This window comes from Herpailurus yagouaroundi, unplaced genomic scaffold (genome assembly GCF_014898765.1).
Source record: "Herpailurus yagouaroundi ecotype Mexico unplaced genomic scaffold, PumYag 217, whole genome shotgun sequence".
Taxonomy (NCBI): Eukaryota; Metazoa; Chordata; class Mammalia; order Carnivora; family Felidae; genus Herpailurus; species Herpailurus yagouaroundi.
Window position 1 is genome coordinate 6,406,366 of NW_024412448.1, and position 12,585 is coordinate 6,418,950.

Here is a 12,585-nt window from a genome sequence, read left to right on the forward strand (position 1 = left end):
AATCCTGTGTCTTGGAAAATAAAAGTATAAGGCATAAAATCCACATGTACCTTCATCTCCCAGAGATGTGACTGCTTTTGCCTGTTGTCCTGTTGTCTGTCTGTGTGTCCTGTCCATGGGCATGTGGGCGCCCACGCCTGTCGTACCGGGTGCCAGCAGCTGGGCCTGGAGCTTCATCCCGTCTTCTTCCGAAACGCGATTATGATGTGAACACATTGCTGTTTCTGCAGTCCCCGGTGGGACACGTAGACTTACTATTTTTTATTACCAGCAATACTGAGGGTTTGATAGTTTTTTTTTTAACGTTTATTTATTTTGAGAGAGAGCGAGAGAGAGCGAGAGAGAGAGCACAGGAGCATCAGCATGAGGGAGGTGGGGAGAGCAGAGAGAGAGGATCCCACGCAGGCTCTGCACTGTCAGCACAGAGCCCGACGCGGGGCCCGAACCCACGAACCATGCGATTATAACTCCAGCCGAAATCAAAAGTCCGATGCTCAACCAGCTGAGCTGCCCAGGTACCCTGAGGGTCTGGTAGAGTTATGTTGCCCTTGACTTTGTGGAGCATTGTGTTTGTAGGGGCTGGGGAGGTGAAACCCTCAACCTTTGTTCCCTCCCTGATGTCCTCCAGGAAAGGTGACCTGGGGACAGATCCAACCACTTGGTGGGACTCTGCTGCACCATCTAGTGGTCAGGATGAGTACATGTTTCACATAGTGGAGGCTGGTTTTCAGCACATTAAAAATGCTCTGGCCATTTTGCCAGGTGGTGGCTACATCCTGGTGCTGTGTAGCCAGCTTCTCAAGAGTGTTCTAGAATGGGCGGTGCTGTAGCTGCATGGCTGAGCATCTTCTCATACACCCGGCAGTGGGCTCTTCTGAGGGAAGAGAGGGCTCTGAGGTGGGAGGGCTTCTAGTTGGGACAGGAGCTTCCTGCAGGGCTGCTGAGGTAGGTGCCGGGACCACACTGAGCGCTGCTCTGAGGTGAGCCATGACCCGGTGTGACATGAGGAAGAAATGGGCCAGAACGTCGCAAAGCAGGTTTGCACAGCATAAGTGCAGAGCCCCCCAAGTGTGTTCTGTGGGGGGCATCTGGAGGGACTGTGAAGTCCTACCTCCTGATGCTTTCTGGTCCCATGTCTCCTTGAGAGGCTGCTCATCTCCAGCTGTCTCTTCGTGTTTTCTGCTTGTTTCCTGTGTTCTGCCCCCAGAGTGGAAGCTGCCCCAGCAGAGTGTGAGCTTAACCTGAGCCCCTTTTCAGATAGCTGAGGGCCTGGCATGTGGACTGGCTAGGGAGGAGTAAAGGGGGCCCAGGCTTTGGTGTGGGGCTTGGGGCTGGCTGCCAGCTCAGACCAGGTGTGTTAGCGGCAGGTCCAGTATGTGCTGTCTGAGCAGATGTGGGCTCTGCATGGGGCTGTGCGGTATTGGGTGGAGGGGTGGAGAAGGAAGACCCATGGCAGATGCAGGGGGAGAGGGCCTTGGGTCTGCTGCTGGGCCAGACCTCGCCGTATGGGGGTACTGTGTCCTGAGGTGAAGGGATGGGGTTGGGCCAAGGAAAGGGAAGGGCTGAGTAGTAGGTGTTGGGGGGTGTTCCTGGGCACTGACGGTGACAGGTCAAGGTGGTCCTGTAGTGTATGGGGCCTCAGGATGAGTGGGGACCCAGGAGGGACGAGATGGGGGTGGTAGGGCCTGTGTCTGACCTCAGAGAGGTCATGTTGGGGAATGACGTCCTAAGGGCCACGGTCTGGGAGGTGTCTTGGTGTTTTAGATTCGACAGTGTCCTAGAGTGTGTGTCATGAAAGGAGGACATAATGCACATTACAGATGACAGACGTCCTGGCTTGGAGGGCCATCTCAGGGGGAGGATGTGGTGGGCCAGAAAGAGGTGAGCTCTCTTCAGTTGGGGCCTTGGTTGAACTGTCTGTTTCCTTCTGGCAGGTTTGTTACACGGCCTGATGTCAAGCAGAAGAAGATGGCAGGTTTCCTGGACTGGAGCCTGCACACTTTGACTCGCTCCTCCTTCCAGACCATCGAGGGGGTCATTGCCATGGATGGCACGCTGCAGGCCCTGGTAAACACTGCCCCAGGGCAGGGGACAAGTTCTCTTCACTTTTGATTCCGTTCTGAAGTAGCTTGAGCATAGTAAGAGATAGTGAACCCCCATGGACAGTACTGCCCTTTATAACCCGGGGTTGTCCTTGCATTGTCAGCAAAGGGCTTTCTGTTCCAGGGAAGGAGATGGCCTGAGCCAGCCTGCTGCATCACCACCAGGGGGCAGCAGTGTCCACAGAGCTGGGGCGGGGAGGTGGGCAGGGAGGTGGGCAGGGCGTGCCCTCCTTGGGTTTCCTGCTGTGTAATTGTGTTATGGAGTATAATTATCGAATCAGCTCTGATGAAATAAGGCAGGTGATTTCACGTTTGGTTTTGTTCAGATACTCAGGGTGTTTGTGACAAGCGTGTTATATACAAAACCTGGCCCCCACCCCCAGTGCCCTGGTTGGTGCCCTCCCTGCCACCCTTCTCCACTTCCTGCTTCACCTGTCTGTAACGTTGCCTTTTCTAGTGCTAGTGAGGAGGACAGTCCCCAGAAAACGGGAGGCCGCCCAGGCCCTGGAGCTATCCTTCTGTCCTCATGGTCCTTGGGCGTTGCTGGGCCCATGCCCGCTCTCTGCTCTTTACCCGCCGCGGGTGAGACTTGGTTCTTGGCCTCATTTCTGAAGCTGTAGAATCCTGTGGCCCACTTTCCCGAGAGCAGGGCATTTTGGATTGTGTTTAAATGGAGGTGTTTGGACCCATGACTCAGTGTGATGTCATTTTCTTGGGTGTTGTCCTGTGTGCTTTCCTTGGCTGTCTCAGGTTGGGACAAGGTGTAGGGAGCCATGAGGGCCGGTGGAAAGTGGGGCTGACGGTGTTATCACCCAAGGGCGTGGGCACAGGATGTGGGAGGAGAGGAGATAACAGTGGGGTCTGCCTCAGGGGCCCAGGGAAAGCCCTTTTCTCACTGCACACCCTGCCCTGGGCACACAGGGCATGGACTGCCTGGCCTCTCTCAGGAATTTCCTTGGCATGTTTCTGTCCACATTGCTGTTGTCTTCACGAAGGACAGCCTTTCAAATGATGAGACTATTTCAAGACATAAAGAAACCTGGAAAAATAAAACATTTTCCAAATTCCTGTAGTCTGTTGAGGTGCTGGGTTTTGTTTTTTTTTTTTTTTTAATGTTTATTGGGACCCCTGGGTGAGTCAGTTAAGTGTCCCACTTTGGCTCAGGTCATGATCTCACAGTTTGTGAGTTTGAGCTCCACATTGGACACGCCCACCTCTGGTCCCCCTCCCTTCCCCCCCCCACTCGTTTTCTCTCTCTCTCTCTCTCTCTCTCAAAAATAAACATTAAAAGTTTATTTATTTTGAGAGAGAGAGAGAAACGTGAGAAGGGCAGACAGAGAGAGGGAGAGAGAGAATCCCAAGCAGGTTCCACGCTGTCAGCGCAGAGCGGGATGTGGGGCTCGAACCCACGAACTGTGAGATCATGACCTGAGCTGAAACCAAGAGTTGGACGCTCAATCAAGTGAGCCACCCAGGCGCCCCTACGTTTTTTTCTTTTCTTTTTTTTTTTTTTTTTTGAGTGACGTGTTGTTTTTTAAGCTTTCTTTCAGTCTATAAATGAATGTGATATGTTGTATGATACTTAAAAAAAAATATTGAGATATAAAGCACATAAGTACTTTGCTTTTTTAAAGTGTATATTCAGCGATTATTTTGTGTATGCACAAGGTCGGACACCCATCACAACTATCCAATTCCAGAATATTCTCATCACCCTTAAAGGAAAACTCACACCCATTAGCAGTCACTCCCCATTCATCTCTGCAGCCATTAATCTAGTGTCTATTCCTGGATTTGCTCATTCTGGATATTTTATATAAGTGGAGTTGTACATGTGACCTTCTGTCACTGGCTTCTTTGATTTAGCATCATGTTTTCAAGGTTTACCCACGTTGTACCTGGTGTCACTAATTCATTCTCTTTATGGCCAGATAATATTCCATCGTATGGGTGTTCTTAGTTATTATGGATAACGCTAACCTGAACTTTTGTAAAAGTTTTTGTTTGAGCATATGTTTTCAGTTCCCTTGGGTACACAACTAGTTTTTTTTTTTTTCTAGTTTAACAATTTCAGTATTTTTCTGTGTTTTTGAAGTCTTACTTTTTCTCATGGCCGCATACTTATCATGTTGCTGAGACATGGGGTATCAGCCTGTGCCCTCAGGTGGCGCTCACTCCAGCTGTGTGTGGAGGGGGTGCTTAAAAAGGGTTTTATTGGGATTTTTGCTGTAATTGCTATGAAGGGAGTCTGTGCAGGGAGAAGCTGGCCTGCAGGGTCCCGGGCGGGGAAGGGGATCGGAGGGGGAGGTGCAGGGCTCACTTGTGTGTCTGTGAGGCTTTTGTTGCCTGAATCCTAGGGCGGGGGGCAGTGTGCATTTATGTTTTAGGTAATTTCGGTGGAGGAGGAGTGATGGGGTAGAGATGGTTTATTTGAAGGTTTAGGTGTAAGTGGGTTCCTTAATTTTTTGCCGTGAGTCATGTTGAGAAGTCTTAGGCCACGAGAAACAATTGGAAGGTCTGACAGAATGTAGCTGGAACCTGTCAGTCCACTGTGGCCTGCAGGGCAGAATGCTAGACCCGCCTGCGTGTGGGCGCTGGAGGGGCAGGCACATTCGACTTAGCTTGCTTTTGTGGTTACCGTCCTTTGTTAGATCTTCTTAGCCTAGAAAGGAATTTGCATTTGGGCTGGGCTCCCAGGGTCTCCTGTAGCCCTTGCCCAGCAGCTGCCCCCCCCCTCCCCCAGGAGCCACAGCTGTGTTCACATGCATGGGGGCAGCTGGACCATCAGGGTACCTAGGCTGTGGGCTGGAGCCTGCTGTGACCTCCCTAGGGACCTGCAGGCAGGTGAGGCCCAAGTGGCCCCTGTCTGGGCTGGCAGCCGGGAGGCAGGTCCCCCTTAGGAGACCACGGTGGGTCTGTGCTTTCATGCCACCCTCGAGAGTTCCTGCTGGCTCCCTTGTCCCCAGACTGAAGTTCTTGGGGCTCCGTTGCTCTTCCTGGAGGCTTGAGAAGGGCATGGGGACCCCTTTACGTCCAGTTCTGCAGCTGCTTTGCCCATAGGACCTTTTATTTATTTTTTTAAAATGTTTTTGATCATTTTGTTGCTTGTCTCTAGGCTGTCCCCAGGTTTTCTGTTTCTTCTTCCTAAGTGGGACTCATACGCCTTTAACAGCAAAACCTGGTGCTGGGTGGGAGAGGCTGTTGGTGTGTCCTTGCTGTGGGTCAGCGTCCCTCTCAGTGGAGAGGGCCAGCCAGGAGAGGGGCGGTGCTGTGGATTCTCTAGGCCACACTGGAAGTTCTCTTTCTCTCTTCTTCCTGAGGAACGAGGAGATTTTCTCAAAGGCTTTTCCTGCCCCGTCTCCTAGCTGGGCACTGTGGCAGTGGCACGTCTGCTGTCTGGAGAGGCGCCCTCGGCGAGGTGGGCAGCTGCCTGATGGGGCAGCCCAAGTCCCTGGCAAGTGAGTAAATGGAGCTGCTGGGAAACAATGGCCTGCAGGGCCCAGCACAGCCTTTTAGGAGCTTTCTGAAGCCCCTGTGTTTCTTCTGGAAAACCTAGGGTCTTTTTGGAATCTCATGTCTCGTTTCCTTTCTCTTTTTCCTTTTCAAAGCAGTGATTAGGTCTAATTGCTGCTGCTGCCTCCTGGGCAGGAGGAAGTGGTGTGGGGTGCTGGGCTCTCCCAAGCGGGGAGCGGGTTTCGCCATGAGCTCGTCAGACCTGAACAGCAGAGGCCGGGCGTCCGTGGTGCATGATGAAACTTGCAGGTGTATTGTGCTTTCGGATTTCGTCTGTCTCCTTTGATGCACTTGGCTTCATTTCTATCCACCTGTTCATTAGGGCGAGTTAGGCAAGACAGGTGAACTTGTAACAAGCACCATCGAAACTAGGGTTTGATTTTATTTTCCTGGAAGCATGTTCCTCTTGCAGTGACGAATTCTAACTCTTCTGTGGTGGGGAGTGGGAGACTGGCAGCTTCTTCACATCATTGGAAGGTCCCTCTTGTTTAGTCCTGCCTTATAAATTTTTTTTTAATGTTTATTTTTGAGAGAGAGCAGGCGAGAAAGAGGCAGAGTGCTAGCTGAGGAGGGGCAGAGAGAGTGGGAGACACAGTCTGAAGCAGGCTTCAGGCTCTGAGCTGTCAGCGCAGAGCCCGATACGGGGCTCGAACTCACAAACTGTGAGATCATGCCCTGAGCCGAAGTCAGACGCTTAACCAGCTGCGCCATCCAGGTGCCCTGAGTCCAGCTTTAATAAGCATTAGGATTATTGCAAATTGAGGAAATTCAGAGAAGGAAAACGCAGTGTTAACAATTGAAAACGGTCATCATTTGTATATGCTGTACCTCTGCTTCCTTATTGGTGGTTGTGCCCTCCTGGCTTTCACTGCTCAGACTGAAGAGTGTAAGGACTGACTCATGATGTGGGGTTTCTCTTCATGCAGTCCCTGTGATGGCTGGGACGTGGGTGTGGACTTTGAGTGCTGAAGACAGAGTTCTTACATAAAAATATGGCCGGTGTGATGAGTCGTAACAAAACACTCTCCTCTGCCATTTGTTACGATTGCATCCTTCCTTCACAATGAGGGTTGTTTTATTTAGTTTATCATTGATGAAAGCATACCTCTCCTTAAAGGATAAAAGGTTTCATTGCTAACAGCCTTAAAAATCAGGTTATCCCATCTGCAGCACCAGAGTGTGTGAGGAGAAATACTGAAGCCACTCTGGTTTTGCATATAGTTTGAGTAAACAAGAGGAGTGTCTAGCCCAGAGTAGAGTGACTGTCGATCCAGCAAGGGCAGGATGTACCAGAAATGCATGTCCCGGGCTCCAGGGTGTGTTGGCTCTGCCCTTGGGTGCTTTTCTGCCCTGAGGGAGGCTGATCTGCTGTGGGCTGGTCCTGAGCCTCAGGACTCCCTGCAGCAACACCCGTGACCCGAGGCAGAGGTGAAGTGCCTTGCTCCATGCTCCCCACCTGCAGAAGGGAAATAACAACCCTCTACCTCAGAGGGTGGCGTGGAGGCTAATTAGTGCATGTCACGCTCTTTGAAGATGTAGAGAAGCCACTTGATTATCCAAGACACTTCTCACGTAGGCTTTGATTTCTTGTAGGCTTCTTTGGAGAGTAGTGCCCTGTGGTTTCATTTAAGGTTTAGTTTGGCCGGAGGACAAATGATCCAGATCGGGCTTTTTAGTCATGGCCCTTGCTGGGGCAGGGCTTTGGGTGGAGGAAGATACGGGAAGAACCATCTGACTGTACGTTTTCCTGTGTTGTGTGTGTGCACGTGTGTGTGTGTGCATGCATGTGTGTGTGCGTGCGCGCATTTATGTACTGTTCACGTGCCCCTGTGAATCCGAGTGAAGCAGGTACCTTCACTTTCCTTGTGGGTTTAAATCCATGGAGCAGCCAACTCTGATAGTTTTAATTTCACATAACTCAGCATTTCACGCGGGGCCGCCAGTATGGTGGCATGAGTCTTGTTGCAACATGCATGGTGTGTGGCGGGCCTGGTTTGTACACCTGTTGTGTGAGGAGGCGACGTGTCCTGGACAGGTGCACGCTCGGAGGCAGCCCAGCAGAGCCCACGCTTGGAGGGGAGGGGCCTTGTCTGTCATAGGCTCTCCCTGCCTCTTAGGTGTGGAGCTGGCCGAGAGCTGCAGGTCTCCTGGCCGGTGCCCTCTGTCCAGCCTGGCCTGTGGCCTCCAGTGCAGGCTGTCCGAGGGCCTCACAGCTCCCACTGCTGTGGTGGTTGGGTTCTCAGGTGAATGGGACTTGGCCACCCTCACCCCTCCTTCTAAGCAGGTGTTCCCCATTCTGTGTCCTTGCCGTCTGTGGATGGCTGGTGTTGCTCCCTGATTTACCCTTGACCTTCCTTTCCGTGGTCCCGGAGCCCTAGTTCTGTGCACCTGCTGTGCTTCAGAAGCCATGAGTCCGAGATCGTGCCTGTTATTCTGTCTCTTTTCTTTCCTCCTGCCAGCCTGTGTCATGAGGCCCAGCAACGAACAAGGATTCGAGGGCAGGCCTGGGTCTAGTCTCATCTGGCCATGTGGCTGAGGCGCTTAGAAGTGTCCCTGGCCTGGCCCTGCCTTCCTGGCACAGTGCTCGCCAGGTGTACTGGCTGCCCCTTCCGTGGCCCATCCTCCGTCCTGTGCCAACGGTCCGTCCTCGGCCTAGCGCACGGCTCTCTAGACGGGAGCTGGCCCTGTCTGTGGAGGCACCGGTTCCTGGGTCCTTGGCCACAGCTGTGCTTTGTCTCCACAACCTTCAGTGGTGCCACTCGGGAGAACCAGTGGCGAAAGGGCCCAGGTATGCGGTGGGGGAGCCAAAGCCAGAGGGTAGACAGCCTGTGGAGGTCTGTCCTCCAGGTTTCTCCAGTCAGAGGGCCGGGCACTGGGTAGAGTCAGGAGGAGGAGGCTGGTTGTGTGGGTTCCCCCAGGGTTTTGCGTTCTGGGCTGGCGCCTCCTCAGGGGTACCCTGGGTCAGGAGAGGGGCGGAGCATGGAGGTGCGGGCCAGAAACGCAGAGGCTCTTCTTAGTAGTTTCTGCCAGGGGCGTTGTTGCTCAAGTCTCTGGCCCTGCCGAAGCCCGTCTAGTTGTGCTTTTCATCCTCCTCTTTGGAACTCCTCTCCTCGCTTCCCCTTGGAGGGGTGGGGGCCTCCTGTGGGCCTCCTGGCCCGGGAGCCCTCTCCTCCTGCTGGGCTGGGGGCTGGAGTGCAAGAGACCCAGGCCCCCTCCCTGCCTGGACGCCAGCGAGACTGGGGACATCGCTCCTCTTCTGAGCCTGTGGCCACACTGCTCCAGCCCCACTGGTTTCTAAGTTCTCTGAGACGGTTGTGTCTTTGGCATGGTTTATACGTCCTGCCTTAGGCAGGTTAGGCGACGTGTGATCAGTATTCTTGGTACTTGCCAATTGAGGACCAGTTATTTTTATCTAAAATTATCAGCTGTTGAAGCCAGTTGGAATAACAAAGACCTGCTTGGGAGGGACTGAAGTCCTGTTTCTGGGCCTGTCTCTAAGAGCCTCTTGTGGGTCTCTTGCCTCGTGAGGCTGCAGGATGGTGTCTGCTGCTGTTACGGGTGGATTCCAGCCCCTTAATGGACAGCGTTCAGAGCTTTCAGTTTTTGTGTTTGAACTTCTGTTAAGGGTGCTTGAAGGCCTTTACGTGGCAGTTCAGGTTATGAAGTCTGACGAGGCTCCTGTGAGGTGGGCACAGGGGAGGTCCAAGGGGTGGTCACACTTGAGAGAAGAGAGAGATGTCATGCATCTTCCGGGGGCTGGAGGTGCCTCTGGTCTGGCTGGCTTGTCCCCTTTGCCCGGTGGGCCTCCCCCTGGCCAGGGCCTGGTCGTGGAGGTCGGCCCGGGTGGGCACTGCCCTCGGGACACTCTGCTTTTGTGTTTCGCAGTGCTCCTCCGACCGGTTCCATCAGCTTGCTGTTAATTTTGGGCGAGGTGGCAGGCCTCCTTCAAGTGCTACTCGCTTGTACTGTTGTAAGCCAGCAGGTGCAGGGGGCTCTAGTTGGTGGTGGTACGAGGGTATTTTCCTCCAAACTACTGCCTGTGTTAGGGTTCCTCTACGAAGGGCCTGTGGCTGTTACCTAAAGATATGGAGCCATTTTGACGTGGCCGCCTTCCATGAAAGATGTGGCCCTGGGTGGGCTTGCGGTGGCACAAGTGAGGATCGTGGGCTGAGCTCTGTCCGGTGACCCTCCTGGAACTGGTTGTGCCAGTTTTGATCGTGTTTACATTTTGTCCCAGTTGTGTGAGGCAGGACAGCTGTGAGGGGGCACGGTGCTTCTCCTTAGCACTGGGACGAGAGTCAGGCGCTCACAGAGGGATGGGCCCCTCCTGCCTGAGTTCTGGCCTGACTGCTTTTTGGTGTGTCTATGTTGTCACGCCTTCTGGGGGACTGGGGACAGGACCCCACATAGAGGTTCCCAGCAGGTGCCGGGCTTGTTGAGAATGTGCCCACTGGCACACAGGAGAACTCCCAGGTGCTTGTAAGCGGCACCCCTGAGCTGGTGTGGTGTGGGGGACTTTCCTCCCGGGTCCTGGGTGGAGCTGCTTTTCTTGGCCTTGACTCGGTGGTGCTGCAGGGAGCCCTAGACCAGTGTGTCCTGCTTAGCAGCAGGGCGGACTGGCTCCCAAGCAGCTGACAACCTGTGATTCACAGGCTTGGAGAACATGCCCCGAGGGGGGGAAGCTGGTTTGCAAGCTGGGGAAAAGCAGGCCTGGGTGGGTAGCAATCGAAAGGTGTGGTAGTTTAGAAGATTACTGAGAGACTCCTTTTGTTTGCACCTTGCCGCTGTGGTGGTTTCTAGAACAACAGAAACAGACCTGATGGTCATTGTTCCTGGGCTGCAAGGCGGCCTTCTCTCCAATCTTGAATGCAAAGTATGTGCTCTCACCGGGGGTTTTCACCTGGCTCCTGTTTCCTGCCTCCATGAGCACAGGAGCACACCTCCTGCTTGGTGGCCTGGCTGGCGAGTGCTGAAGCCCCTCCGGACGAGAGTGTTCTCCCGTGGCCTCTCCCTCCCGTCGTGGAGCCTCACTGTCTCCTGTGTCTTGCGTGGCTGCACGCTCCCCGAGTGAATGGTGGTGAAGATGCCCCATTTTTATGTGTAAAACAGGCCAATGAACAAAAACAAAGCCCTTTGTAGATTTTTTTCTGGTGCTCCCTTTCCACCCCTCTGCCCTCGAGTCTGTTCATGAGGGAGTCGGGACTCCTTGACCGTTCACGTGTCCAGACCGCTCGCGTTATCCTGTGGGGTTCAGGGCTGGGAAGAGCAGAGGAATAGAGCTCCTCGCACCCATGACAGATGGGGCGTGGCTTCCTCCTCGTCCAGACAGTGGCCGTGGCCTGCCTCGGTGCCGATCCCCTTCTGTGTGGGGACGCGTGCCGGCGCTCCTGGGAACTTGTCACCACTTTTATTCTGTTCTCTCGTTGAGACTGAGTAAGGAATTTGGCAAATAAAGAACGATGGGAGATACTTTTGGTATTTCATAATATTTTAAATTCTTATTAGTTTAGTTGGTGAATGAGCCCAAAGGACACTTTAACCAACTGCTGAGTGTGTCAGCTGTGCTCCGGGCTGTTTACCGTGCATCCCAGCAGACCCTCTGCACAGACGGGTCCTCTTCATGGCCCTGCCGCGTGTCCCCATCCCACCTCCAGTGTGGCATCTGCCGTCCAGGTTAGACAGGAGCACCCTTGCCTACAGGGTGCACTTCCTGAGCAGGGAGTTTGTTTTCTGTTGTGTAACAGCCCACCCCAAAGCCTGTGGCTTAAAACTGCAGCCACTGTTGTGTGTGTGGATTCTGTGGGTTCTGACAGGCCGGGCACGGGGTACCTTGTCTGTCCCTTGGTGCTGACGGGGTGGGGGCAGTGCTCAGCTGGAAGCCCACACAGTGGGGGCACTCGAAGGGCTGAGCACTTCCTTGATGTCAGGACCTAGTGTTGGGGGGCCGGGGAGTCTAGTGTTCCTGGGTCCACATAGCAGTTCTCGTTTTGCTGGTTAAATACTGTTTCTGAAGGAGAAGAAACCCTAAGAAATTCTTAGACGTGCTCAGTGTAGGATTCTTTGTTTAAGGGGCTTGGATGCCTGTATGAATTACCATTTTTCTTTCAGACCCGAAAGTGGAGGGTAAAATTCTAGGTTGAGCATTCTGGAGGTTGTGAGGCCTGTGCGCTTGGAGGTAGTCCCTGGTTATGGGAGATGGGGTGGGGGACACCATGCCAGGGCCCCCAGGACGAGGCTTCTCACGTATGTGAGAAGCATGGGGAACCTGTCTCACTTGCTGACTGAGAATGACAGACACTCTAGGGGTGAGCGTGTGGGCTCCTTACCTTCGTGAGGGCTGCTTGGGCCCGTAACTTCTACCCCCGATCTCTTTTCGTATACACAGTTAATTAGAAAAATACCCAGTGAGATTCTCCACTCTCCTGTTAAGGCTCATGTCCTTAATGGCAGCTGGGGCACATGTCAGAGGTGACACCTTGCCCTCCCTAAATGAAAGGCCTTCTCGTTGTGTCACTCCTTGGCGATGTCCTTTCAGAAGATTGCCTCTCCCGCCTCCCGTCACCCCTTTTCATGACAGAGACTGTTCTGTTCTTTTGTGATGTTTAAAATAAAACTATGGAAGATGCAGTGAACTGTTCTGAAAATTTATGTTCTAAATTTGTATTTGCAACATTTAATATAATTTTTTCTTTTTTTTAGGCGCAAATATTTAAGCATGGAAAACGTGAGGATTGTTTACCCTATGGTAAGGTTCACTTGTAACAAGGTGTGTTTGTGATGTGAGTCTCTGTACGTGATCAAGTGTGTCTCTTTCAAACTGTATTCATAGTTACAAAGTCTGTAACTTGCTGTATTTGGACGCTGTCATAGTTCTTTGGCTTTTTGTTTTAGGTGTGCATGTATGCTTTAATTGGATTTTTTAGGCCTGGTGTGGGAGATCTGGGTTCTTGATCCCCGTCTGCCAGGTGTT

General features: G+C 53.0%; 1 protein-coding gene across 2 annotated transcripts in view; it reads left to right on the forward strand.

The window, feature by feature from the left end:
* Positions 1 to 12,585, forward strand: part of TBCD (tubulin folding cofactor D) — a 160,181-nt gene that overhangs the window by 17,221 nt on the left and 130,375 nt on the right. For both annotated transcript variants that reach the window (XM_040456753.1, XM_040456752.1), the window contains 2 exons: positions 1,935 to 2,067; positions 12,315 to 12,360. In XM_040456753.1, the coding sequence (XP_040312687.1) occupies positions 1,935 to 2,067; positions 12,315 to 12,360 (179 nt within the window). The remainder of the gene's footprint in view (positions 1 to 1,934; positions 2,068 to 12,314; positions 12,361 to 12,585) is intronic.